This window comes from Bacillus rossius, chromosome 1, assembly GCF_032445375.1.
Source record: "Bacillus rossius redtenbacheri isolate Brsri chromosome 1, Brsri_v3, whole genome shotgun sequence".
NCBI classification, from domain to species: domain Eukaryota; kingdom Metazoa; phylum Arthropoda; class Insecta; order Phasmatodea; family Bacillidae; genus Bacillus; species Bacillus rossius.
The window spans coordinates 309,357,566-309,384,493 of record NC_086330.1 but is presented as its reverse complement, the minus strand read 5'-3'; the positions used below and the strand labels follow the sequence as shown (position 1 = coordinate 309,384,493).

At 36.7% G+C, this 26,928-nt stretch overlaps 1 protein-coding gene across 1 annotated transcript in view; it reads right to left on the bottom strand.

Annotated features, from left to right (window-relative positions):
* Nucleotides 1-3,526: 3,526 nt before the first annotated feature.
* The window catches only part of LOC134527888 (ribosome biogenesis protein BRX1 homolog), a 53,208-nt gene continuing 29,806 nt past the window's right edge, over nucleotides 3,527-26,928 (bottom strand). The window contains exons 6-7 of the mRNA XM_063360890.1: nucleotides 8,693-8,787; nucleotides 3,527-3,810 (exon numbers count right to left, since the gene is read on the bottom strand). Of these exons, the coding sequence (XP_063216960.1) occupies nucleotides 3,538-3,810; nucleotides 8,693-8,787 (368 nt within the window). The 3' untranslated portion in view covers nucleotides 3,527-3,537. The remainder of the gene's footprint in view (nucleotides 3,811-8,692; nucleotides 8,788-26,928) is intronic.

The following is a 26,928-nucleotide window of genomic DNA, read 5'->3' as shown; positions in this document are numbered from 1 at the left end:
GGGATCCCTGGCTGTTAACACGTCACAGGCCCTGTGCAGCATAACAAGTTGATTCCTGGCTGGGGTAGGGAGACTTTCGGTGACAAATCGCGCATGGAGTGTGCGGAGTGGACGTTTAATCGGTTCGAACAGTTATAATTGCAGTTTACACTTACACGACGTACATTGAATTACCCTACGAAATTACATTGAATTAACAATGAGTGCTCTGACGCACTGTCACTAATTTAAACCCTCACGCCAGTCGAGGTTAAGGGGGAGGTTGATTGGAGACGGCCAATCCCGAAAATTGCTAATGCGGCGGTACCCGGGTAAACCTGTGTGGACCGCGGCCCGCAGTTTAACTAGATGCAAGTTCTATGCGTAGCTGTTGCCAGTGCCTGTGCACTCGACGTTTAACAAAAAGTCACTTGTAGCAGGAGTCGGCCCGTGCCGTATGGTGAACTGCCCAGCGTAATGTCTAGTGCGGGAAGTTTAGAGTTAAGCGGCTGGGTTAGGCCCTACACCGTAAAAGGACCGGGGACACACGGGGAGTTTACGCAACGAAAAAGATTTGGTTGAAATGACTATAGTTACCAGCAATAATGGTCAGTGGAGACAAAGGGTGATAGCTCCCCATGGAACACACGTCCGCCCCAGTCCGCGAGTCGCTCGGTACTGGCGTTTGCCCTTGGCGCGATGGGAGGTGTCAGCGTTCTCTCGCGCTAAAGTTCCGTTATTCGGAAATTATTTTAATAACAAGAAACTGAGAGTGGCTCTAAATTTGTACATTAATTATTAATGATTAATCTAATTGGCAGATACTCTCTAAGACTTAGGGACAAATTTACATAAATTAAGTTTAAATAAAAAGTGTCACACCAGATACTGTTCGTCACTTGTTGACTGCTCCAGTGGCAAGTTACACACAAAAAACCGGGGAGGTAATATTTACATTACACAATACTCTAATTAATTTAGGCTGAAGGGCGCAAGGGAGACACTCACAAACGTATTAACGTAATTTCACACGTGAGTGTCTCTGGCACTCCTGCGTCGCAGTTTTCTTGGGCGGGAGTTTTTAATAAAAAGTGGCGTTACTATTAAATTAGGTCTGATTTATAATGAATTAGGGTCGAGGTGTTTGATTAATTAAGAATTGGCCCTTGGTTCTACCTGGACCTCAGGGGCTCGCCTGACTCGGTTGGGCCATTGCTAGGGGTGCCTTCCATTAGCGGGGTCGGATACTGGCGGTTGCAGGTCGGGCTTTGGGGTGACCTTCGGCCGGACGACGTCAAAACTACATGGATTTATTACTCACTGAGTTACAAAAATTGTTAATTAAAATTTCTTAAAGTAGTAAAATAAGTTAGTAATCAAGTTTTATATATATATATATATATATATATATATATATATATATATACACACACACACACACACACACACACACACACACACACACACGTAAATCAGTAGCATTAGTTTTATTATTAAAACCAAATTAACACAATTAATACTGTGAATTAGCTAAATGAACTGTCTGATTAATGTAATATTATAAATGTTATAAATACATTAAAGCAACCACAATTTCCCTTGTATTAATTAAATTTTATATTACAAAATTTTTAACTGACCTACCAATAAAATATATCTCATTAATTTCAAAATTGCTTTGTATTTGTTTTTAAATATTAAAATAACTTTGCAAATTTTTTTTGTAATGAAATTTAGAAGATAAAATATCAAAAATTCATTCACCAGGTTCCATAATTTTTAACCTAAAGAGCTGCAATGTTCATTTTTTGTTCAGTATTTTGTTAAATTGACAACAGATTTATCCTTCCCCGATATGCTTGCTTTGGTTGACAACTGCGTTGGCTGGTTTTCTGTTAAAATTCCAAGTATCGTGTGTTTATGGTGTATGAAGTTAAGTATTCTTTCTTCCCTTCTGCTATACAAAATTGTATGCACATTTTTATACTCATGGGTATAACACAAGTAATAGCAAAAAATGGGCATCATGTGGGATGGGCTTTAGGATTTATAGCTGCAAATGAATAGAAAGTACGCGTAGGGACCTGAAAAAACCATCATTGCGATAAACAAGAAAAATAATGTTAATTGTGATGTTTTTAAGTCCAAATGCAATGTTCTAATTTTTCCCATCCTTTTCTACCAAACAAATGTTAAGTTTCCTACTGTGCTCATGTTTTGAATCTCTTCTTCCCAACACCAAGAAAACATAACTTCCCTTTTTTCAAGTGTCTACTTATGCACTATTGAGGGTCAAGGTAATGAACGCGAGTGTCTGAAATGTGGAACAGGTTAGGGATCGAAAAGAAGTGGATGACTACTCTCAGAGCGAGCCAGCATACACCCTTCCCCACTCCCCCATTCTTCTGAAGGTTACTGAAATCTCCGTAAACATGACACCCTAATGATGGACATGAAATTCTGGGAAAAAAGCATCCTCTTTATTCTCCCCACCTTTTTCAACATGAAACCACCCCTTCGCTCAACCGTGCACAGATAGTGCTCTCTACTGGGGACGTAGGGAACTACAAAAGTTTTTGTTCATGATCTCAGTAAAAGTACACACTTATTTTAGGCCCCTTTATCACATTTTTTTATTAGACTTCTAATAATGGCTCGTTCCTTACTGTGTATATCTTTATTACAAAGCTGGTCCATAGTTAAAAAAAAATAAAATAGCAAGTGCATAGCAGGATAGCAGGCTGTGCACATCACATTAGTGATATTGTACCACAACTTAATTCTTGTTCATTAATTTAAGGCATTGAAATTTGCACTGACTAATGTTTTCTAATAAAGGTCGTAAATATTTAAAAATGAATCTCCTGTGACAGCTAGCAGCTTGCAAACATTATATTTTACTCAATAATTATATGAGGGCATGACAGGTTATGCAAAAATATGAATAAACAATTTTTAAAGAACATAGTAACAGTATTTAATACTTTAAGAACATTTTTTTTGCAAGATTCGTGTACAGATAAATAATTTAAAAAAAAAAAAAAGGCCTCACACAATTTTTGCCATGTTATGATGGATAAAAATAAACAGTTCCCAACTCTCACCTAAAACCAACATACTCTGCTTGCATTGGCTATTGCATCCTACGCCTGTAACATAAATAAGGTGGCCAGATATTGAGCTCATCTTTAACATTAGAGTTATTTGTCCACTATTGACTCCACCTTAACACTTTGGACGTATGTCACTCTCCATTATTAAGAACCTTATTCAGAAACACAAAGCTGAATGTTGTTCGAACGTCACAAAGCTCGGAGTGTATGCAGGGCTGACCTATTTTCCTCGCCTACTTCTCCTTAAACCCTTCTGGCGATGGTCTTCCTCTACCCCATGTAAATAACCATCGGGACTAGTGGCAACAACAGTTCACCTCAAAGCACCTTGTGTACACGGCTCAACAACAATGCATACAAGATACCAAACTGATTAAAAAATGTAACATGTTTATTAAGGTTCCAGTAGTAAAGAAAAATAATTTGAAACTCAGTGTTTGCATTATTATTTTATTTTGATTTTTAACTTTTTATTCTTTCGTTTGATATTTTTTGCAACCTTCTTCACTTCCACACTCATTTGGCGGTCCCTTCTGACACCTGCATCATGATTCTCTTGCACTATTTCTTTTGCCTTCTCTAATGGATCACCTAGAAATATTTCATCCAAAACATTAGTTTGGTATGAATGTTCTGGTTTTGACTCTTCATGTGCGATCTTCTGCTGCACTCGATTCACATACTTTCCTGCTGCTGCCTTGGTCAACTGCTGTCGATACTGCAACATGCAATAAAAGTATTTACTGTACATTGTAGATGTAAAACACTATCATAATTTATAATAATTTTAAGTCTATTAATAAATTTAGTTTGCCATTCACACACAAAGGATGGCATCATCACCGTGTGACACAACTACACCTTGCTGCAAACGGTGTGCCATTTCTCTCAGCAGGCTGATGCAGAACATATGGTCAGTCGCTACTTTGTACTTAGCCAGAAATGTACAAGACAAACTGGGCCAGTCTTAATCATAATAATTATTACAAATGCATAGGATGATTCTGAACTCCTTGTGTAGAGCTATTTTATGGTTTAATTTTTTTTCCAATTTAGTTTCTAAAACAGATTTTGGTGTATTGTTTTTTTTTTTTTTAAATGCTGTTTTGTAATACTTACTCCACCAAATTAGTGGTAGTATTTATAAGATGCCTTTTTAATAATAATAAATATAAATTGGTCTAAAACTAAAACAGATAAATTCAGAATAAAAATAAATTGACAAGTATTTGTGGTTTCAAAGTGATTTAAGAGATGTGCAATAAAACAATTTATATTAATATATATATATACAGTAGAACCTCGATGATACGTTCCCGTTTCATACATTTTCCCGTGTCATACGCCGATTAATTTCGGTCCCGCCGAAAGTACTATATTTACAATGGTTTACTTTCCCGGAACATACACTTATAAAACCATTAATTTCCCATTTCATACGTTTTTACGAAGCGGAAAAGTCCTAAAATTCACAATTTTTTTTTATATTCCTCCTTATAAACTCCGTTTTAATGCTTTTGTTTTGAAAAACGATCATTGTTTACATTTGCAAACGTAAGAAAATAACTTTATTGCACCATAGATATGGATAGTATCAGGAAGACTGTGCACTTCGCTAGTAGCATCTATGGCCAGCACCAAGCGAGACTAGTGGCACAAACAAGAAATGATCATGAAAATGGTGCACGTGCTTTACCAAGGCACGGATCTCATATTTTGTGCAGTCATTTATCTTTGAACTGAATATACCCGTTTGTTATTGTTTTTTTACGATTGGATTGTTTTGTATTTTACGTTTCTCAAGTTAAAATTTTATTGAAAATTGTTCTGTTGCATAAAGTTGTTTGTAAAATGTAATAAACAAGCAAAAATTTCTGATTTTTTTTTACAATAGCCTAATTTTTTTAATTTCTAATTTAGGCTTGGTGACTTTTCCCCCCTCCAAGAAAGGACTTCATAACATTTTTTAAGGCCACTGTTTCTCATGTCAGCTTTACTTGATTATGGACTGTATTTTACATTTCTGGTGGGTTTATTATATGTATAATATAATGATGAATTCATATATTTCATTAATGTAATGCAATTATTTACACATATGTATTTATGTTTAATCTGGCATTGTGCTGGTATGCTAGATTGGAAAAAAATTTCATTATTGCCATTCCCATTTCATACACTTTCCCGCATCATACACCATTTTTGTGCCCTCCGTTGAAAAGTGTATGACAGGGGTTCTACTGTATACATATGCATTTGTCTGGAAATGACGACATTCCTTAAATTTCACACATTAAAAGCCCCCCCCCCCCCCCCCCCCCCTTTTGTATTTGAAATTAAGTTTTCTTTAAATGCTGCTGAATTCCATGATATAACTTGTAATTTCAATGCTATATGGTGTATTAACTTGCATTTAGATGTTATGCTGTGTTTTGATATGCTTTTTGCCGTTATTGAGGTTTTATCGCAACTCACCATGTGTAAAAGCTGTGCCACTTTCATTCAATTTTTATGACACAAATAATTTTTATAAATTTTCTAAGCTATTATTTTAATTATTTAATTTTCTCCAAGTCATCTGGCTTAGCAGTGTTCTCTTGGCCACCTCTTGGCACAGCAGCCTCCACTTCCTGTCTCACCCACTGTGAGCAGGCACCCGCAATAGCAGAGCACAATCACCCTGTGGCTTGCATCACCGCCATGCCACGCACTCCTGGTTCAGTTGCACTCCAGTTTATGCACGTAGCCCTCCCAGGTACCAGCCAGAGTCCACACGTATCAGTGGCGATACCGCAGGTACTGCCATGGCAGCACCATTCCAGGGCACTTCTGCTTTTTCTCCCCCTCTACAATTTTCTAACCATGACAGATGTGTCCTGTGGCTCTGCTCACTAAAGTAGTCCAGCCAGGGGCCATTTTCACATCCCTCCACTGGACCTTTGACCCATCCGGTTACTACGCAGCCTCCCACTGATCCCGTAGCACTTATCCTCTGGACAGCCATTATTCAACTTCCTTCTATTAACCAGCATCAAGATTTAGCAAGCAAAGAAAAAAAAAGACATTGTGTGCAATACGTAGCCATGATATGTTCCCATAATTTCACACAAAAATTTTTTACACTAAAATGTAGTGTTAGTGAATTTATGTAATTATTTATGTGCCAGGATAATCTTCATTTCAAAAATTGAATTTTTTGCCACTGTCAACATGCTCTGATCCATACCTAGCCCACATCGTCATGGGTTCGACTGCAACCCTTCGGGCAGTTCAATTTATACTTCTGCGGTGCCACTACTATAGTATTGACTTCTCTCCAATTATTGTCTCCACGTTTTCAATATTTGTACTCCGAATTTCATTTCACATAATCACAGTTTCCTTGCTCATGTCTAGGTTATAATAATTATAAATGACTAATAAACATTTTCACAATGTCACCACAGTTGTAAACTTGATTTTTTTAATCACAGGAGTGTGTCTTACACAGCGTATAACTACAATTTATTTGTTATAGCCACCATTAAAATTATGATTCTAAAAATCACTTCATACTAAAAAAAAAACAAGGATTTTGTTCCAAAAAAATGCATTTAGATTAGATTAAGATATCAGGTATTTTTCATACATAGCCACTTTGAAACTTAAGCGGCTACAATGTCTTTAACGACTACACTTTTCTTGCTCTAAATATTTTCAGTGTTATCAAGTCAACTCGATGTTGATATCTCTTTATGAATGTAACAATAAACTTGGAATAAGCAAGAAAATTTTTTTTCAAACACTGTGTATTTATGTATAAATTAAATACATTCAGTACCAAATAAGAAAAAAGTGCACATATACTTCTATCACTATATTTCTTGCATACTCGCTAGAATTAGAATTTGTGATACTTTCTTGTGCACCTTTCATGTTCTCTTTGGTGCTAAAGAAAGAGGCCTGTGTAAACTGTGCTTTATAGTGAGCCAACAAACTACTGACCTGCATCACAGGAACAACACAAAATGGTTTCCTGCATCACAGGAACAACACAAAATGGTTTCCTACATCTTGCATGCCTTGGCATAAGTACATGTTTGGTTTCCCAAACCTAATACACGGCATCACATTGTTCTATTGTGGTTTTAATTACAGAGGCAACGAGAATAACAGCACACTCTCATACGTTTGTATAGGAATTTCAAAAATACTATGTTCATTAAAACTTCACACATCATCATTTCTCTGCATAAATTTGGAATACCCAGTGTATTAAATTATCAGATTAACTACCGTATTTACTCGCATATAGGTCGCCATCGCAGATAGGTCGCACCCTTAATTTGAGGTCTTGAATTTGGTATTTAAGATTCCCCCCATATAGGTCGCACCGATAATTCATTACACATACGCATTGCACCACAGTAAAAAAAATTAAAAAAAGGCCCGCAAATTGATGGAAATTCACCGTCAATAGCGCGCCGTGCGCGGAGAAAGGTCATTGTACTCGATCAGCTGCTGTTACGGCGTGCCGGCTGGCTCTCTTTGTTCACTGAGCTGCGCATGCGCAGTATAACTCACTCAACGCTCTGCCCGGACTCGTGACCTTCCATCAGCAGCCAGCCAATAGATGCGAGATTAGCGGAAAAAAATATAAGCTCCACCTCTCGTGTACCAGTTTTGTCCAGTTCTAATACCAGTTTATTGGTATACGCACCAGTTTTCTCGCTGCCGTGACATGTTCAAGTTTACGTTCATCTTGATGTCTTGATACCAATAATTAATTAATTACGATCCCCAGAAATAAATTGTTAGTTTAAAAAATATGCGTCAACTGTACAATACTTCCGAAATTATAAAATACGTATAAAACAGTTACCAAGACTCCGCTCATTTTATCTTGTGAAGTTTGTCTCGTACCAGTATTTCGGCTAAGTTGTGACATAAATACAGTATCAGAACTTAACAGTCAGCCACGTTTATACATTCGTGAGTTTAAGTTTTTCCCTCGTGCATTTTAGATTGTCTCCTGCTATAATTACTCGGACTTTTACACACCTAGGCTTAAATTATTACATGTTTAGAAATTAAAGCCACTTTTCATTTTGTAAATATGTATATTTTGCGATTTAAAATGTTCATTGCCGACTATAAACGTTACGTTTTTCACGATGTTTTTAGGCCTACTAGCTAATCTTATCTACTCTTAAAGTACCCACGGTTGTTTCTGGTTGTTACGTGACGTAAATAGCGGGATGGATTCGATTTTTGAGACGTAATTTGCGTGAAAGTATTGTATTGGACTAAATGGGAACTAAACGGGACTTGAAGAATATAGTGCAAATAACGGGAAAACGTAAATAACGGTAACGTAAATAACGGGTTTCGCTGTATGTGTACATTGTAAATAAATTTGCCTATACCTATATAAACTTCTTTTTCGCATTTTAAAGCAAAATATTGCAAAAAAATTACTCTAAAATTTTTAAAATTTTTTTCTTCACATATAGGTTGCACTTCATTTTTTCCCCATCAAATCTGGTAAAATTGCCGCGACTTATATGCGAGTAAATACGGTACACATATCATCTAGGATATATTATAAAAAAATATTTTACCTTTGTTGGTGAAACATAAAAAGGATTTTCCCACAGCGTTTGACCACCAAAACTTCCATCGAAGATCTTGATGGGGTTAAGAACCAACCGCGGCCCTGAGACACAAAAAACATTGACGTATGATGCACTAGTTCAACAACTTTTTGGTTCCAAGTAAATGGATTCGAGAATATATTATACCTAAACGTAAGAAAATGAGAATGAAAACATGAATATATAGTTACAAAACTGTAGATTTTAAATTTTCCAAAATCTTATCTTTAGATGGTGATATGGGGAAAACATGTTTTTGAGGTTATTATTTATACTTCCAAAGCAAAGTAAGCATAAGGTATGATAATGGGTATGGATAATACAAATACTAAAACTACCAAACATCATTTTATCATTTTACTAAATTCAAACCCTAAGAGGTCTCGGCCAGACTGGTGAGCGAGCAACTCAGGGTGTCTACTGAATTACAAAAATAAAAGTTAGTGACTTTTTCTTGACTTTTTCTACTGAAGTGTGACCACGAAACTTGTCAAAATGGTATAATTTTTAAATGTTATAAAATTAATCTTGAAAAAAAGGGGCCAAGGTTGTCAAATAACCAATTTTATCCTTCTGCATTTTGAATTTTTGTGCTACAACACTGTCTGGGAACATTATGGGGAACAAAAATCACTAGTAGCGCATGAACCTGTTAGATGTGTGTGTCATTACCTTATTAAGTGACCACAATATTTCTGCTTTCCACACATTCTCATCAACACAATATTTATTTAAAGAACCTGGGAAATGTTATGACTTTGAATTTGAAGGAGTTGCACATTCAGTAAATGATTTATCAATAGAAGTCATGGTTCTTGAACTACTTGAAGTGGAAGGTGTAGTATCTTTTTCCTGACCCAAATGTGTAAGCTTGTCAACCTTCAAAAAACTTAGTGTTGATTGTTTGCTTTGTAGTATGGCAGAAGACAGCTCCAGATGTTTTTTTCCTGCTTCATGAACCTTCACAGATGACAAACCACTGTGACTTACATCAAACTTTGATTTACTGAGTGTGCAAAATGCCTTGTACTTGTCATCTTTAACAGGACGCAACCACTTTGAAAACCTATCATTTTCATCTGAGAGCCAATATTCTTTAAAAGAACATTTGCCAGGCATTTTCTTTTTCTTAGTTACTTTTCATTCAATTAACACTGAAAATAAAATTATTAGCATGTAGTTGCAGTAAAAGCATGAAAAAATATACTAAGTTAACAAATGAAGGTTAGTTTGAAACTTAATTGAATAAAATTAATTAGATCTGCTTTACTGCATGCTAATTTTTCGTCGCACTTTAAGCGCTAAAACACGTTAACTAGGCCTGTGCGAATATTCGAATTTTCGAATATCAAAACGAATAGTTTATTATTCGTATTCGATTCGATTTCGAATACTAACACTTCGAAAAAACGAATATTCAGTCATTTACGAAGAAGGCTGAGCGGGATCACTACATCTGGCCACGTAAAGCCCGTTTGAACACAGTAATTCGGAGCGATAACTAACGTATTTTATGTAGAAGAACGCCGTCAGGTCGTTTAAAATAGATTTGAACTGTCAGCATACGTACTGATAAAGATAAATAGGTACGTGTCTGTAAAATCCATACAACCGGGACGTTATAGGTGACAGTTTTCAGATTAGAGGGTGAAACATGGTTTGTCGGCACTGTAATTTCGTTCCGAACGTGACGGCGAAGAGAAAGAAAATTGTACAGACCATGTGGAAAACATCTGGCCGCATACTCACAGAAAAGACTCCAAAAGCCTAACATGCTACGTCAATGTTTTTCAATAGGATAATACACAGCAAACGACAGGATGCAGGCGGCAAACCCCCCCCCCCCCCACACTTTATACCCTTCCCAAATTCCTCCCGTAGTGACAGCTCAGGCAATTATTCTGTCCCGCGCATCAAAAAAAAACTCTTGCCAAGAACTTACTTAAAAGCTTGCGATCACGTTACATGGTGTACCAAGATTGTGAATTAAATGTGTTTTCTATGGGTTGGCCATCATGGAATTCTCAGATAATACATATTTTAACGTTGGTAGTCTACACAAACCAAACTTGGTCCTAAAAAAATTCATAAATAGAACGTGTAACAGAATATTTAAAATTGAATTGCGATTAAAATAATAATTGTATAATGTATTAATTTTTGTCATTCATTATTTCATTGTTATTACTACATGTGCGACCGTAACTTGTGATGAAAGTCAGCATTACTGTTGTATTAATAAGTAACAGATTTCTCTATAAAGTTATTAAAAAACACAAGATTCATATTTAGTCTAGATCCCAGAAATGCTTTATTTTATTTTTTAGCATATTCTGAAAATACATATGTGATTTATGCCTTATTTAATGCCAATGTAGCGACAATGCATCCATGTTCATGAATATAAAGTAAGTTTCCCAAATCAGTACATGCTTCATAATTTTTTTATATTATAACGAATTAAAAGTACAATACAGTAGAACCTCGTTAATCCATGATGCGCTAATTCGGGAATCGGATAATCCGGGACGATTTAAAAGAGAAGAAAAAAAAATAAGTAAAAATTGTCAGCGCTTAAAATAAACGTCACGCGGGCCGGCGGCGGCAAACACTGCAAGCCATCGCGTGGGCCGCCAAACTCTGCAAAGCTGTTTGTACCGACCCTTTGTGTCGACCCCCTTTCAGCTGTCACATTTGTCACTCTTTAAACTTGAGGGGGATGTCCTGACTTCTGCTTCCCGTCTCCCTTTGTTTGTTTCCACCCGCCAACGCACGGCAGGCGCCTGGCGAGTGACGTATCTGGCTGGCATTCGGCTGTACGAAGTGGTCGAGGGGGGAGGGTGCAAGGTCAGCACGATCTTATCTTTCTCTCTTCGTCTGTTGTAAATGACCGTGAACTAATGGCTGGGCAGTGCTGTATTTTTTTAAGCCGAGACACTAATTCGAAGACGGCCGGCCCTTACCGTGAACGGCCTTAACCCAGCTGCACGCCTGTGTCTGAGAAGCTTGACAAGACCTTCCGGGCTTTTAATCGCTAGTCCGTGAAATTCGGTAATCCGTGATTATCTCGGTCTTGACCATCACGTATTAACGAGGTTCTACTGTACCTCAATAGGATGTGTTCCAAGGAAAACGTAAACAGGCCAAGTAAATTGCCCATCCCTAGATATAACATGTTTTATGGGATTTCAATTCTCATTCCAATTATTTGAACTCAATATTCGTATTCGAGAATAATTTGGTATTCGTATTCGATTCGAACTAAAAAACTGATATTCGCACAGGCTTAACGTTAACATTTGTTGGCAAACATTTTCAGCACATTACATCATAGAAAATATTACAATTCCATTCCGTAGCACTTTAACCTCTTCGACAATGATTTCAGTTGGAAAATAAAATGTGGCGGCAATTTAGGGATTTTTGGTTTTGTAATTTGTAAACATATTCGTTAACAAAACCAAAACACGAAAATATATCACACATTTTGTGCACAAATTTTTGGCTTTCTTTTATCCTCGCCAAACATAAATTTACGTTTCGTACATACAAGCTAGCAGTAAACAAACGAACTCAACGCTATAAGTTCGATTATGAACGCTCGCCATTTGCTAACAACTTATCGATATAGATGCGGGTCGCGCGCACTGACGCCTTGACAGCTACAATCCATTATGTGCGATCGTTGTGCACTCTGTAGAGTAAGAATGAAACTGACTACGCCGTGGCCGCCACGGAACGAATACCACCCTTTTTTTAAGCGTGTAAGGTACGAGAATTGAATAAATTACGTTTTCACAGCATTCTAATGGATTTTTTTTTAAATAAAGAAGAGCAAATCGCTAATAATAAAATTTTCTCTGCATTCTATGTGAAAATTATGACGTTGCAAGTAGGAGAATAGAAGCTGTAAGCAACATTTTGAATGGGATTTTAACTCGTCATTGGTCGCGCTATGAGCATTTTGCTCACCCTTAGAAATATTATTTTACTGTTATTGTTTTTATTGCTGCATGGAGGTGTCCTTTTTTCTAGCTGAGTTTTGAATCTTCATTATTATGTCACTAGGTGGCTGACAGGATGTTACTGATACTTGGCCTTGAGATAAGATATTGCTTACAGGCATGCACACCGCATGATCAGTTTGCTCACAGTGTGACCAGTCATGTTGCTACACTTGTGACGACTGTTCGGTTTGCAAAGTGCTGTGTTTAGTCATGGAATATATTCTCGTGAGACTTTTTTTGTTTAATATAAATCTTATGATTGGTGGTATTACTTACTGAAAAGAATCAGGGGAAGAAAATTGTGGCTTTGGCACTTCAACAAATTGATGAATGTTCCAGAACAGGTAAGTTATGTTATAATTATCAATATTTTGATTGAAAATACCAAAACAAAACATATATTACATTAAACATCAATTAACATCAATTATAGTAAACATTAACATTTTGTCACAAATTCTGTTGATTTTCGGATCAAAATAAGAAATTACTTTTGAATACGTAAGCTGAAAAGCTGAATTGGGATAGAAGTGAGACAAGATTTTATAACTTTGGAAAATCACTTAGGAATTCCCGAGGAAGATATGTAATTGTAGTCTTTCCATAGTATTATTAATCTATTTTATTTTGACGTGACAACGTCTAATAAATCGATGAACGCTTGCTGCACGTACGAAAAAGTGTCCCACTACGGATGTCCCACTATGGATGTGCCCTGTTTGCTCATTGTACGCATGCGTGGCATCTCTCTTCATGCTCATTGTACGCATGCGCGGCATCTCTCTTCCACTCGATTGGAACAACCATCGTTTTGACTTTTCAATCATATTTTCGTCGTTTGAATTATTAATATTATGTAATTTAACGATCGTCCACCGATTTTCAGCACAATTGGTACGGTTATTTAAAAGTAATGTTTAATATTCAAATACGTTTTGAACCAACAATGGAGTTTTACAATTACACATAATAATTCAAATTACACCCGGGATCTTTTGCACAATGTTTTAAAAAATATTGTAACACATTATAAATAAGTTTGGTGTATTTGGGATGCGTATTTGTTATCAAATTGTGTTATAAAAACGAAATAATATTATTCCCCTACCCTGAAAAAGAGTTTATAAATAAATATATATATATCATTTGAAACAACTAATTTTCATATATGGCCTTGTGGACAGTGTCACAAACCTTCAATCCAAAGGATGTCGGTTCGAATCCTGGCAGGTGTAAAATTTTTTTTTTGTACTTCTAAAAGTAAATACGGCGCACGCAACATTTTAATAGTAATAAATATATTTGAATTAATGAATGATTGCAACTAAAAGAAAATTTATTAATTAAATTGTACATTTCATTTCACTCCTTTGTATCCATACAAAATAGTGATAATTCAATAAATATGATTCAAATTAAAAAAAAATATTTCTTAAAGACTATAATACTTTTAATGCCTAAATGGTTTGGTTGCAGAAGCCTATTACGGCTCAGTCTCAGGCCGAATATGATATTTCCTTTACTTCTGGATCAATCATTTCATCAATGGTTTGTTATGACGTCACGTTAAACTATCGTCCGTAAACCGACTTTACAGACAACCAATTTTTTTACTAGAATTTTTAGTTATGTGATATATATCCTGTGCTTTGTATTTACAGAAGTTCCACCATGGTTGCCGGAGAGGTTACCACCTGAAAACCAAGCAGATGCCAACTTATTTATAGTTACAATCATTCGCAACTTAAAAATTTGGAACATAATTTTTCTTTGATAATTGTTTATATTTTTTGCTCACACGCTAAGAATCTAAAGTCAGGGGTGGTAAGTGCCCATTTCTTTGTGCCCTTTGACAAGCTATGGCAGTAATTTTGGAGATAACGCAACCCCGGTAGTATGTGGGAACATGCCTCACGACACAGCATAGCGTGTTATGAGCTACACGTTGTCGTCACAATCTTCGTCTTTAGCAAATTACCCCCTTAGATTTTGTGTAATGGTCTAGATTTTGTTAAATAATTTATTTATTAAATGAATCTTACAGTTTTGTATTAAATTTAATTTTAAAGTAAATATGTACCTGATTAGAAATGCTTGGGACCCCAAAAAGCAATCATTAGATAAATCATGTTTAATACCCTTACACTCTAATATAAATTATATTTTAATATACTTTATCTTTAATAGGATTTACTAATTTTGGTGATTAATCCAATGGAAAAATTTACTTGATGTAAGATTTTGGACATACGCCATTGCTAAAGCACATGTATGTCTGTAGAAGAAAACTACAAAAAACACAAAAGACAAAAACACAAATTAAGCAAAAAATTGCTATTGTCAACAGGATATAAAAACCACATAATATTCCATAACAGGAATATGGTCAACAAAGAAAAACAAAGAAAATGGACTAACAGAATGAAAAAAAAACCAAATGATGACAGCACAAAAATATTGACCCCAAAAAAATTCAGCACAACTGTCGTGGGGGGGGGGGGGGGGGGGGGGTGATCGGTCGGCTTTACGGTGGATTGTTAGAGGTACGGCACGTGGACCCGGTGAGACTCCTAACTCAGGGCGTGACGTCGCCCATGTGAGACGTGATATCCCCCCTTGAAAACATCTAGCACTAATTCCTGCCCGCTCTCAGCGTCGGGCACGCTTTTCCCTACGAAGTGGGCTCTCAGGCGTCCCACACGCCGTCACACCCTACGTGGTCACACAGATAGAAAATAAAAGAATAATACATTAAATTCGCACGTCTGATTTATTCCGCTAATTCTGCTCACACCCGTACACGGTTGAAACAGTATAAAAATACCCGCGGCACGAATCGGTCTATAGGTGATGCGCCACCACGTGGTCACATATGGAATTACGTTGTACAAGATAAAAGACAGAGACTGGTCGTAAATTAATTAATAAAACAGTCCCCCGACCGAGAGCTGCTCCGAGGACTAAAAGAAAGCGATTGAGATGAAATTAAAGTTAACAGAATTACTTAACAGAGAATACAAGCGGTGAGGTCCCCGGAGTGCTGACGTGTCTGCTCTCGGTCGTTGATGGCGGAAGACTCGGGTGAGATCATGGCTCGCTCGACTAACATGGCGTCCTACCGCCGAAACAATTGCCGTTAAAAGATATTAGCGAATTCGTGCCACGGGAAACTAAATTAACATGACAAGAAAGCATTGAAAATTATGTAACAATTTTTGAATGAATTGAAAAGATTGTACAAATTATAATTATTAAGATTTAAATTTAGTTATTGTCTGGCTTCGGGTTTCCTCGGGAATGTCCGGAAACGCTGTGATATTTTAATACATAATTTAAAAATAAAAGTACACAAAACCCTCCCGGCCGATCTGCCGTCACATTGCACTTAGGGAAAATAAAAACAAACAACACAATTATATATTCTTATGATTTTAGGGGTGCGGCGCACTGCATCTAAGCGCCCTCTTGCCGGGCGAGCACACACGCACGCACACGTACGCACGGGTAGGCGGGAGGTTTGAATGGAGGGATGGTGTTTGGGCGGTGGCATATCGGACTTAAGAGGAGCCATAGGCCCGGATGATGTCACAACAGTTGAAACGAGACAAAAACACAGCAAAACGAAAAGACAAAACAAACACAATAGTTTTCCAAAAAACAGAAGAGAACGAAAAACCCCCCACTAATAATGAAAGCACAAAAATATTGAACCCAAAAAAATTCAGCACAACAGTTGAAACAAGACAAAAACACGACAAAACGAAAATATGAAACAAACACAATAGTTTTCTAAAACAGAAACAAGCGACATTTTGGGAACTGCTATCTGCTCCCGTCCTCAGGCAGAGACGCACACGGTATGAAAACACAGGTGCGACTGAGTAGGGGCTGGAAAAATGAGGGTATTTATTATCAGAGAATGGACTACATCTTGCTCAGCCAATGGCAGACCAGCTGACTCCCCATTGGCTGTGCACCATGGAGTTAAAGCGGAATGGTTGTGGTAGGTTGAGTATTGGCTATTGTTTTGTGCTGCAGGGATGTTTCTCTCTTAATCAAAGGGATCCACATATTTTTTAATTCAATGCTCTGCTGGCTGAAAATATTTTTATTGCTAATAATGAAGGCTGATTCTTTGATTTTCCTTTTTATTTTATCGGGTTCTAGGGTTGTGCGATTCCATGATTTTCAGTTCGATTTGATTCAGATTCGATTCTCACCACAAGAGTTGAAATTAGATTCCGATTTTGATTCTTTGTGTAACGTTATCTACATAGTCATTAGTCTGGTAGGAATAACTAAAAAAATTGCATTTATTTTGAACCATATGTATTTAACTTAAATGAATAAGAAAGACAATTCTGGAATAGTACCTATGTAACTAATAAGTTCATTTCAATACTGTTGGGGACCTAAGACCTGCCTTATGTTATACCAGGTACATAACTGACTATACAACACATTGCAGCTTTAAGTAATTGCTAACGAATAAACATTTTTCAGGTGATAACTGGGTCCCGATTAGAAATGCTTTGAACACTACATTATATCACGATTAGGCCTACAGGTTCTGATGTAAGAAGGTTAACTGTTCTACACTTTCAAGAGACCGATTCTCTCTTCGTGCTGTTACGATATTTCCTGCAGAGGAAAACAGGCGTTCACTTGGAACAGATGTTGCAGGAATGCACAATAGTGTTTTCGCAGCATCAGAAACATATCTGCGGCGAACTTGGTTTTCTTACCACCACTGATATGGATTAGTAGTACGTTTCTGAATGGGTTCATTTAAGTACAAAAGGATGTCTTTTTCCACCATATCTTTCAGAGTATTTGAATATGATGCATCCAACTTTGCAGACTGTTTTTTAAAGCAACTCCAAACACTTAAATTAGACCCTGAGGTTTCAGCTTGGCTTTCAACTCTTTGTGCTTTAGAATGGCTGCTATCAGCACAGTCTTTGGAAATTAATGTTTTTAAAATACTTACACCTTTCTTTTTCTTATGATCCTTCAAAAGTACTGATTTAAATCTAGGATCAACAAGCATTGCAGCAACATATTCATCTTTTAATTTGTAATCAGAAAATCTTGAGAATGAAGCCTTCAACAAATTTCATCCAAAAATTATGCCTTCTCCTGGTTCTGCTTTGCACACAAATGTATCTAACAAGTTTATTATCCCACCAATAACTGGTATAACTAGAGAAATTTTGGGTAGTCTTGTCTTCTAAATTCTTTAGTTGCTTCTTTTATTGGCTCTAAAATTCTGATTGCCCCTTCTGCGAGTTTCCATTCATTGGCAGTTAAATTGTCAACACCATCAGAAGAAGCTAATTCTGCAGCAATAGGATCTTTTTGTTCAACAAGTCATTTGAACATAGCAAACTCACTGTTCCATCGGGTGTCCACATCCTGGATCAATTCATTTTCTGGTTTTCCCATCTGCTTTTGTAATTCATGAAGATGCTGACGAGCTTGGGAGCTACATTCACAACTTTTTTTGCACAGCGCCTCAATCCCAGGAGTTTCCTTTTTGGCATCATTTATGATTTATGGCTAGCTGCAAAGTGTGACCTAAACAGCTAAATGAATGCCAACTGGTTTTAGCAGCTGCAGATTTCATGTTTCTAGCAGAATCTGAAACTATGTAAATAGATATAGTGTTTGGAATTTCCCACTTGCATTTAGTCTAAGCAGAGTATTGGCAATTGCTTCCCCACTATGTTCTTCGGTGAAAAGAACATTCCCCAGCATGTGATGAACAGGAACGAAATGTGTGTCCACATAATGACATGTTAATGATAAACAGCTGTCATTACTGCATGACGTCCACATATCTGTTGTAAATGGCATCGAATTGACGCCTTCTTTGAAGTCATTATTGATTTTCGTGTGCATTTTTTCCACCAGACCATTGTACAGCTCTGGCAATACATGCCTAGAGAATGTTGTTCGGTCTGGTAGGGAGTACTTGGGTTCAACTAGCGCCATTAAGTCTTTGAAGCCTTTATCTTGAACCATACTGTATGGCTGTAGATCCACAGCAATCATTTTGCCAATGGCATTGGTTATGGCAATAGCTTTGGGATGGTCTCTACCATACTTTTCTTGGCTACTAAACGAAGCTGACAGAGTGAGCTGTACTTTGTTACTTGATGTGAAAGGTGCATGAGTTAATTCTTTCTGTAGTTGTAAGTACTCTGCATATACACACTTGTGTAATGTTAAGTGCTTTGCCATGCTAGAAGTGCTACCATGCACCTGTTTGAGTTTACTTCCACAAGTTTTACATTTGGAATGGCTTTCTGATATTTTGTCATAAAATTTCCAAAGATGACTGCGGCCCTTAAACTTGCCACAATTTTCATCCATTACTTATTTAATCACTTCACCACTGTTTAAAGATGTCAAATGTTACCAACGGTAAAGTCAGCTGCCTCACTGGAGTCACAGAGATAGTGCGATGCGTGCTGCGCACAGAAGTATAATTTATTAACCTACATTTGCACATATGACGTATGCAGCATGGCCTAGCCAGTAGGTTTATTTAAATTAAAACCAATAAGTAACATATTTTTCTTTGTTTTTTTCAAAAAGATCTGTTCCACTAAAAACGGAAAAAATATGTAAATATGATTAATTTATTAACTTCACAAAGTTAAACCACACAATGATGATCAGCTTTAATTAAGTTTTGTAAAAGGCAAAAGCATAAACAGTAAACAGTACTTCGATACTGACTGAATGTTACGATTCAGTGATTCGATTCCTTTGTGTCGGCACGCGTGATCTATGATAAATGGTATGATAAATGGTGGCATGTCAACTGGTCTACACGTCCGACACCGCTAAAATATTTTCATGTTGTTAATGTTTTAATGTTGGTTATTCTGTTAACAGATGACTGTCATAGAATGGCGATCTTTGTAAATGTATGGTTGAACAAGGGAATATTTTAACTGTTCGATTCGTCAATTTGAATCAAATTCATTTTACAATAATTCTACTTGCAAAATCTGGCCCGGGTACACTAATATAAGACATCCACCTCCCCCATTTTTAAAAGAAATGTAAATGGACGGTTACATCTTCCACTTACAAAAAGTTATACATCGAAACCCCTTATTTACGTTACTGTTATTTACGTTTTCACGTTACTTGAACCATTTTATTTCTGTCCCGTTTTAACCTCATTTGATGTAATGCAATAAATTCCCGTTGTTTTTCAACGCACCTATTGCTTTACGCAGTTTACGCCGTTATTTCTGATTAAACTGCTTACTAACTTAATTAATCCTATTACAAAGTAATCTGATGTGTAAATAGTGTTTTAAAGACGTTTTTAAAAGTTAAAAACTTCATCTTTAACGTCCCGGGAGTCGCTTTATACCGCTTATAAAAACGTAAGCAGCGCCAGTTTGGTTGTGTTGATTCCTGTATTACCGTATAGAGAGCACGCACGTAGTCTAAGATTGATATCGATAGCTCGCAGACTGCATGCACGCGCGTGCTCTGTCAGGAACCGAGTTAACCTGCACGATCGTTATGCGTATAGTTACAAATCACGTTCTTGTTACGGGTTTCTTTTTTTTTTACGTTGAATAAAATAGTTTTATTGCATCACTCATTAATTTAAATTAATTAGCTTGCTTTCGCAAAGTCTACTTTTTAAATAAACATACTTTCCATGAATAGGTTTTGTTTTTATGGATTACTTTACATTTTTTTTTGCATAATAGTATTCTCCGTTCCCATTTACCTGAGTTTTGGAATAAACGAAGCCTCTTGTAAACAAACATTTTCATTGGCTGCCGGCTGCTGCGCACATTATTCGTGCGCAAGAAATAGTCCCTTGGTTACGTACCGTTTGTAAGTATTTTTACACTGCCTTTTTTATAACAATTGTTGTTATATAGCATTATAGCATTTCACCATTAATATCCAATACAGTTTAATGTGTCAGCAAGTATTTACTTACAATTATGTTAGCAGACGCCGTGTGTACAGTGTACAGTTGATGCCCGGCGCAACAGTTGTATTTCGGATTCACGCGCGCACGGTTTGTTATGGCTGACGCAGGACCGAGTTTTGAAAAGCACAGAACGGGAAAGACTTTGAAAAGTGCACAGAATACTATTGTGTTGAATGTTTTTAAAACATTTTCAGACAAATATCCGGATTGTCGTGTGAACGATATCGCGAGTTAATTGCGGAATTTACGAGTGTTTCGAAGAGCAGTGTGCTTCGTGCAAGGAAAGAATTACAGGACACTGGGACATTAACAACTCTCGGGAAGAAAAGGAAACTTGAGTATCCTGTTATCAAAACTTGTGATGATTTTGTAAAGACTGCTATTAGGCGTAAAGTGCATAGTTTTTTCTTCGCAAATGAACCACCTACGCTAAACTAAGTGCTACGGTGCTTCCTGTTATATTACTTCTCCGTTATTTTATTAGCACCGACTGTACTGAAGTTTGTGTGTTGCAACTAGTGCTTGGCGCACAAGATGAATTCAGCCTATCACTTGCTGACGCGGCACAGTGATACGACGGTGTTTGTTTATTTCAAAACAAAGCTAAGAGTCAACCCACGGTCTCACCCCTAATTATAAACTTGATTTTAGAATAAAATGTGCGATGCTTACATGATAAAAACGGTAAATTTGTTTTTTTAAAAATGTAGTGTACGGATTATCGTCAAAAAATTTTTTAAAACTCTGAAATAACTTTCATTATATGCTCTTTTACGTCCTCTTTTCATTACAGCCTGCGGAGATAAAAAATTCCAATTACTGTTGGAGATATCGAATTTTTATATTTTAATCACTATAAGTGTACATTCAACCGGCTTTCACCATTGTTTTTTGTTTACGAGTATTAATTGTTTTTTATTGGATAATGTTATCACGTGATAGTTTGTGATAGGCCAATATTCAAATGAACCAATAGGTGATGATTTATTCATTTATTGTTGCACGTAAAATAAAATTACGTTCGTTCCTACTGTTAATCCTTTGTTCCGGTTTGTTAGGTTAGGTCAGCTACATTATAAATACTTTAAAACTAAATAACCATTAAAATTAATATTATTATTTTTAATGTCCGTTCAGTTTCAAAGTATTTATAATGTAGCTGACCTGACTTAATCTACCTTTGTCCCGTTTTGTTAGGTCATGTAGTTACATTATAAATACTTAAGATTATACAACAAGTAAAATTAATTGATATTATTTTTAATTTCCGTTTATTTTGAAGTATTTATAATGTAACTAAACTTACCTAATGGAAAATTTCTGTTATTTAGGCATTCACGCACACACGGCAAAATATAAAATTGCGGCAGTCGAACGATTACATAGGTCTTGTATTGCAAAATAATAACGGCGATATCTCCAAAAGTAATTGGAAATTCTTATCTCCGCAGGCTGTAATGAAAAGAGGACGTAAAAGAGTATATAATAAAAGTTATTTTAGATCTTTAAAAAATTTTTTGACGATAATCCATACACTACATAATTACCTGTTTTTTTTTTGTACTAGTTCCTTATGCTGTGATATTTTTATTAATATTTTTATCCTTGAAAGTCAAACATGCTTAATAAGGTGGCAAGTGAGAGAGTTTTCTCTACAGCAGGCAACATATTTACCAGCCGCAGAGAATTGTTGTTGCCGCACCATGTCGATGAACTCACCTTTCTCCATGACAATTTGAAATGATTTGCGAAGTGATTTATGTTAGTGCTATAGACATTTAATTTTTAATTTTTTTTTAATTTTAGAGAATCTGGTTGTGCTTCTTCAATATATACTCACTTTAATTTTAGTTACTTGATTTAAACTGTGAATTATGTGACAAGGTGGAATGTTAAAATTTTTTTAATGATCTGTGTTATTTTAATAAATATTCCCAAATTCAATTCGAAAAAAAATCGACACTCGTGAATTTTTTTGAAATTCGATTCAAATTCAATTCGAACTGAAAAATCACAATTCGCAGATGTCTAAAGCTACCACCATCAGTATAATTGTTTACGTTGAGGAATAGAAGTTAAATTGCCATTGATTGCATTGTTTGGATATTCATTGCAGCCATTTGACTTCTCAGAATGTTTCTAATGTGTTAAAATGAACATCGCCGAATATGCAAGAAGACGCCATGTTTATAGGAAGCTCGTACGTTGCTTAAAACGTATTTTAATAATGGAACAGTAATCCGCTCTTTTGTGTATTTAAAAATGAGTTTTCACCTTTATTTTCATGCATAATACATTTAATATTAAAGGGGAATGCTAAGAAAAGTACTTATTAATTTTCATGTTTATGTCACCATACGTTTGGTTCATGGCCATATGGTGTACAATAGCACGTGGCACAAAAAAAAAGTAAGTTGTTTACAATGACGAACGAAGCTGTGGTGACCATACACTCATGCTTTAACGCTTAATAATTAAACTTCACGCTATTCATTTTGAGAATTTATTGTTTTCTCTAAATTTTCTGATGGTTTGCCACTAAATACAGCACTAATTATATGTAAACAGTGGGAAATGTTTTTGCACAAGGTGGGAAAAGAATGCATTATTAGTATAGGGAAATTGACTGTAATTAGCATAATGCAGGAAATAAAATCTGTTTTATGTATTTTGGCCATATGTTAGTTACAGAGTAATGAAGGTCAATTGTTTTACTGTATTCAAAAAATATTTTTGGATTTATAATTTTTTAAATTTTTATATATTATTTATTTTTTATATGAAACGCTTTTATTTCATGTGAAATAAATCCCAGCTCAGTATGACAATATGTGGCATTACAGCATGAGCAAGAGTGAAGTGGTGTAAATTGTAGACCTTAAAAACTTCAAGAAACAAAAATAAAAATGTGAACACCAGAAATCCAAGTATTTTGATATGTTGTTTTCCAAGGCCAACATAGCACTCTGGAAAAAATAAGCTTTAAATTATTTTATCCAAGGTGAAAGCCTTATTTTACTGGGCCGACATCACGTACAAAAAAAAGGTAGCCTTTCTACAGGAAATATCCTGTGAATTATAGTACAAGCAGTTCTGAGCTATCATCGATCAGGAATAAAATTATTTGTTTTCAGTGATGTGGCTCAACATTGCTCTATCGCGAGCAAACAATCTGTCCCAGTGTGGCACTCCCTCATTAACTTCCACTGGTTTGAATATTTTCTGGCTCCAGCATTGCTTTATTACTCTATGGCTTACCAGTCTGACCCCAGTCTAAGGTGTGTAAAAAGGATAAGTATGGTATTAGAAAGAAAAATGTATACTTCTAACCTATTTCAAAACCAAGGATGAACAACGTGTACAGTAAAACCATTTTGTTGCGACCCCATTTATTGCGACCACCTCTCTATTACAACCCGATTTCGAGGAACCGTGAAAAAATTGCCGAAAATCCGAAGAAAATCTGACAGAAAATAAGTTTCTTGTGGTGAGTAGCGTGTTACTGTGTTTCTCTTGCCGAGTGCCGACTTGTTTTAACTGCCGCAGCGATGTTTATTTTGACAGCTCTGGCAATTATCTTTTCCCGTGGGTTGATAGAAAAAGGTCACTTCACCCAGCATAAAAAAAAAATCTACGCCACTTATTCCCCACGCAGAAAACACACTAGCTGCCGTCTGTCTCCCCCGCATTTATCTTTCTTCTAACATTCCACATTTCACCTCTCGCGCGAGCAATAACGAAGCGACCACGCATTTGGCCGTTTTATGCTTTGTTTGGTGACAGCAGCTTGATTTTATTCGGTATATTCCTTTCCATTCCGTTTATACGACCGATTTTTGTGATACCGTGAAAAATTTTAGCAGAGAAAGTCAAAAATTTGAGTAAAATCGGCTGAAAAACAAGTCTGTTACACTTTGTTTGGGGCTATGTGTTCACGTTTATCTTGGCGAGAGCTGGACTGTCAACGTGGCAGTGTCTAGCCAAGCTCGGCGCATCCACTATCGCACGAAAAGCCGTCTCAGCTGTCATATTATCTTACCCGCCCACACGAAAAGCCGCTGTGGTAGCTTCTGCGAGAGCGTAAGAAACTCGTCCGGCCAGCATCCTCCTCCCCTCCCACACTGCGTGTGACAAAAGACAGGTTGTATAGTCCATTCTCGGTAAAATAAATATTTTTATGGGCTTATACGACTGTCCTTCGTCGTTAATAAATACTTTATAAGTTTAAGTTATTATGATACAATTTGTTTATTAGTCACACAGCAGTTTCTGCTGAAAAATCACTAATACCTCGAATTTTATTGAATAGAAAAATTTAGCAGGGCCGTAAATATATTTATTTTACTGCATAGTTAATTTTCCATCTGCATTCCGTGTTTTTTTCTTCTTTCTTTTACGCTGCGAAGGGACGTGGGAAAGATAATTGCTTGAGCTGTGAAAATAAACATCGCTGACGGCAAGGGCGGGAGCGCATCCTGTCGGTCTGTCGCTGTGATTATATACTCCAAAAATATGTCCCAGCATTTCAGGATAGCATTGTTCTTATATTGTTCGTTTATAGCCGAATGTTTTCTACCTGATCCACACAAGTTCCTTCGCCACGTTTTGAACAAAAATAACCACCAGCCAGCTAGCATAGCCGAACTCGCGTGACGCGAATTCCTTTAGCGCGAGTATTTTATGTATTTGGATATATTTGGGGAGGGGGGGGGGGGGGGGGGAGAAACTGGCCCGAATTCTCTATTGCGACCATTCCGTTTATAAGTCCGTTTTTCCGGAAACCGTGAGGGGTCGCATCAGCGGGATTCTACATTTCTTTTCATAGGACCCTTGCTATTAAAATACATTTATATTTAAGTTTGAAAGCTTGTAAATTCCTTGCCATAGATGACTAAACTCGAACTTGGTGTGAAAAGTGACATATTTTGACATACTTTTATTGGGCGTGTTTTAGTGGGGAGGGAGGGGTCCGAAAATATTTACAACGGTCTTACCCCTCTCTCATACTAGCCCAATTTTACGGTAGAAGGGAGGGTGAAAAGAGCATTTTCTCACTGAAGGTTTTTCAAAGGGGAGCGAAGTTGGGGTGTTATAAGGGAGGACACTAGATGGTTTGTGTGTCTGGGAGGGATGAGCTAGCCTTGAAGAATGTTACCGTGAGGAGTGAGGGGTGAGTTTATGCGTCATGAAGCCGCTGCCGCCAGCCAGCCAGCCAGGCGAGCTTCGTGTGCGCCCACTCGCGTTGCAGAACCTAATGCTGCCATATTTTTTAAAGGAAATGTCCCATTATTTTTTTGTTATTCTTACATGAACATTATTGGAAGTGTTAAAGCCGACACAAAAATACGCTGTGTGTTAAAATTAACAGATTTTAATGATCTTTCATTTTATTTCATTTTTTTTCTGGTTTTCACATTTTCGTCAAAATGTCCAATATTTTGACGGTTCCCGAGAATGTATTCGTAAAATCACTGCTTCGTTAAATCCAGGGTTTGTGACATCGGGGTTCTAGTGTATTTAACTACGGCAAGCAGAAAACGTACATGTAAACTAACTAGTAAAAATATTCTTTAATTTTCTTTAGAGGTGGCCTGTAGGGCGATGGACTTGTCATGAAGGTTGAAGTGGGTTTAAAGCGAAGCCGTCTAGCATTGTGAGTGACAGCATCCTGCCATTGTACGGCTGGTTTCTTAGCGAGTAGCGATTTTGTGGAGGGTGGGGGGTTTGAAATGAACTGAAAATTTCGGAAAACATCTATTACGACCCCCCCCTCTATTACGACCCTATTCCTGGGAACCGTGAGGGGTCGTTTCAGAGAAGTTTGACTGTATGTAGATTGGCATACCAAATGTTTATAAGCACATGTGACTTTTTTGCATACTGCCTGTGTAATTCTGTGCAGGGGAAATGTGTTGCTATTCGAGATTCAAATCTAACTTATCGTCATTCACATTTATGTAGTTCTGATTAATCGGCAGTCATGGAAGTCACAGCTCCGAAAAATTGTATTTTCAATATTTTAGATGGAACAAGGCACAGCCAAGCATTTACACAAACTTTCTGAAACATAAGAATCTGCAGCTCGCTTCTTGTTTACATCTCACATAATTTAATGGGGACATGAAAGGCAACACAACTGTAGCTTGTTCCATTGATGACTGTTCCTGCCTTTGCAAGCGCTTTCCATTGTTGCCAAAATATTACCTACACATTAGGGTTCT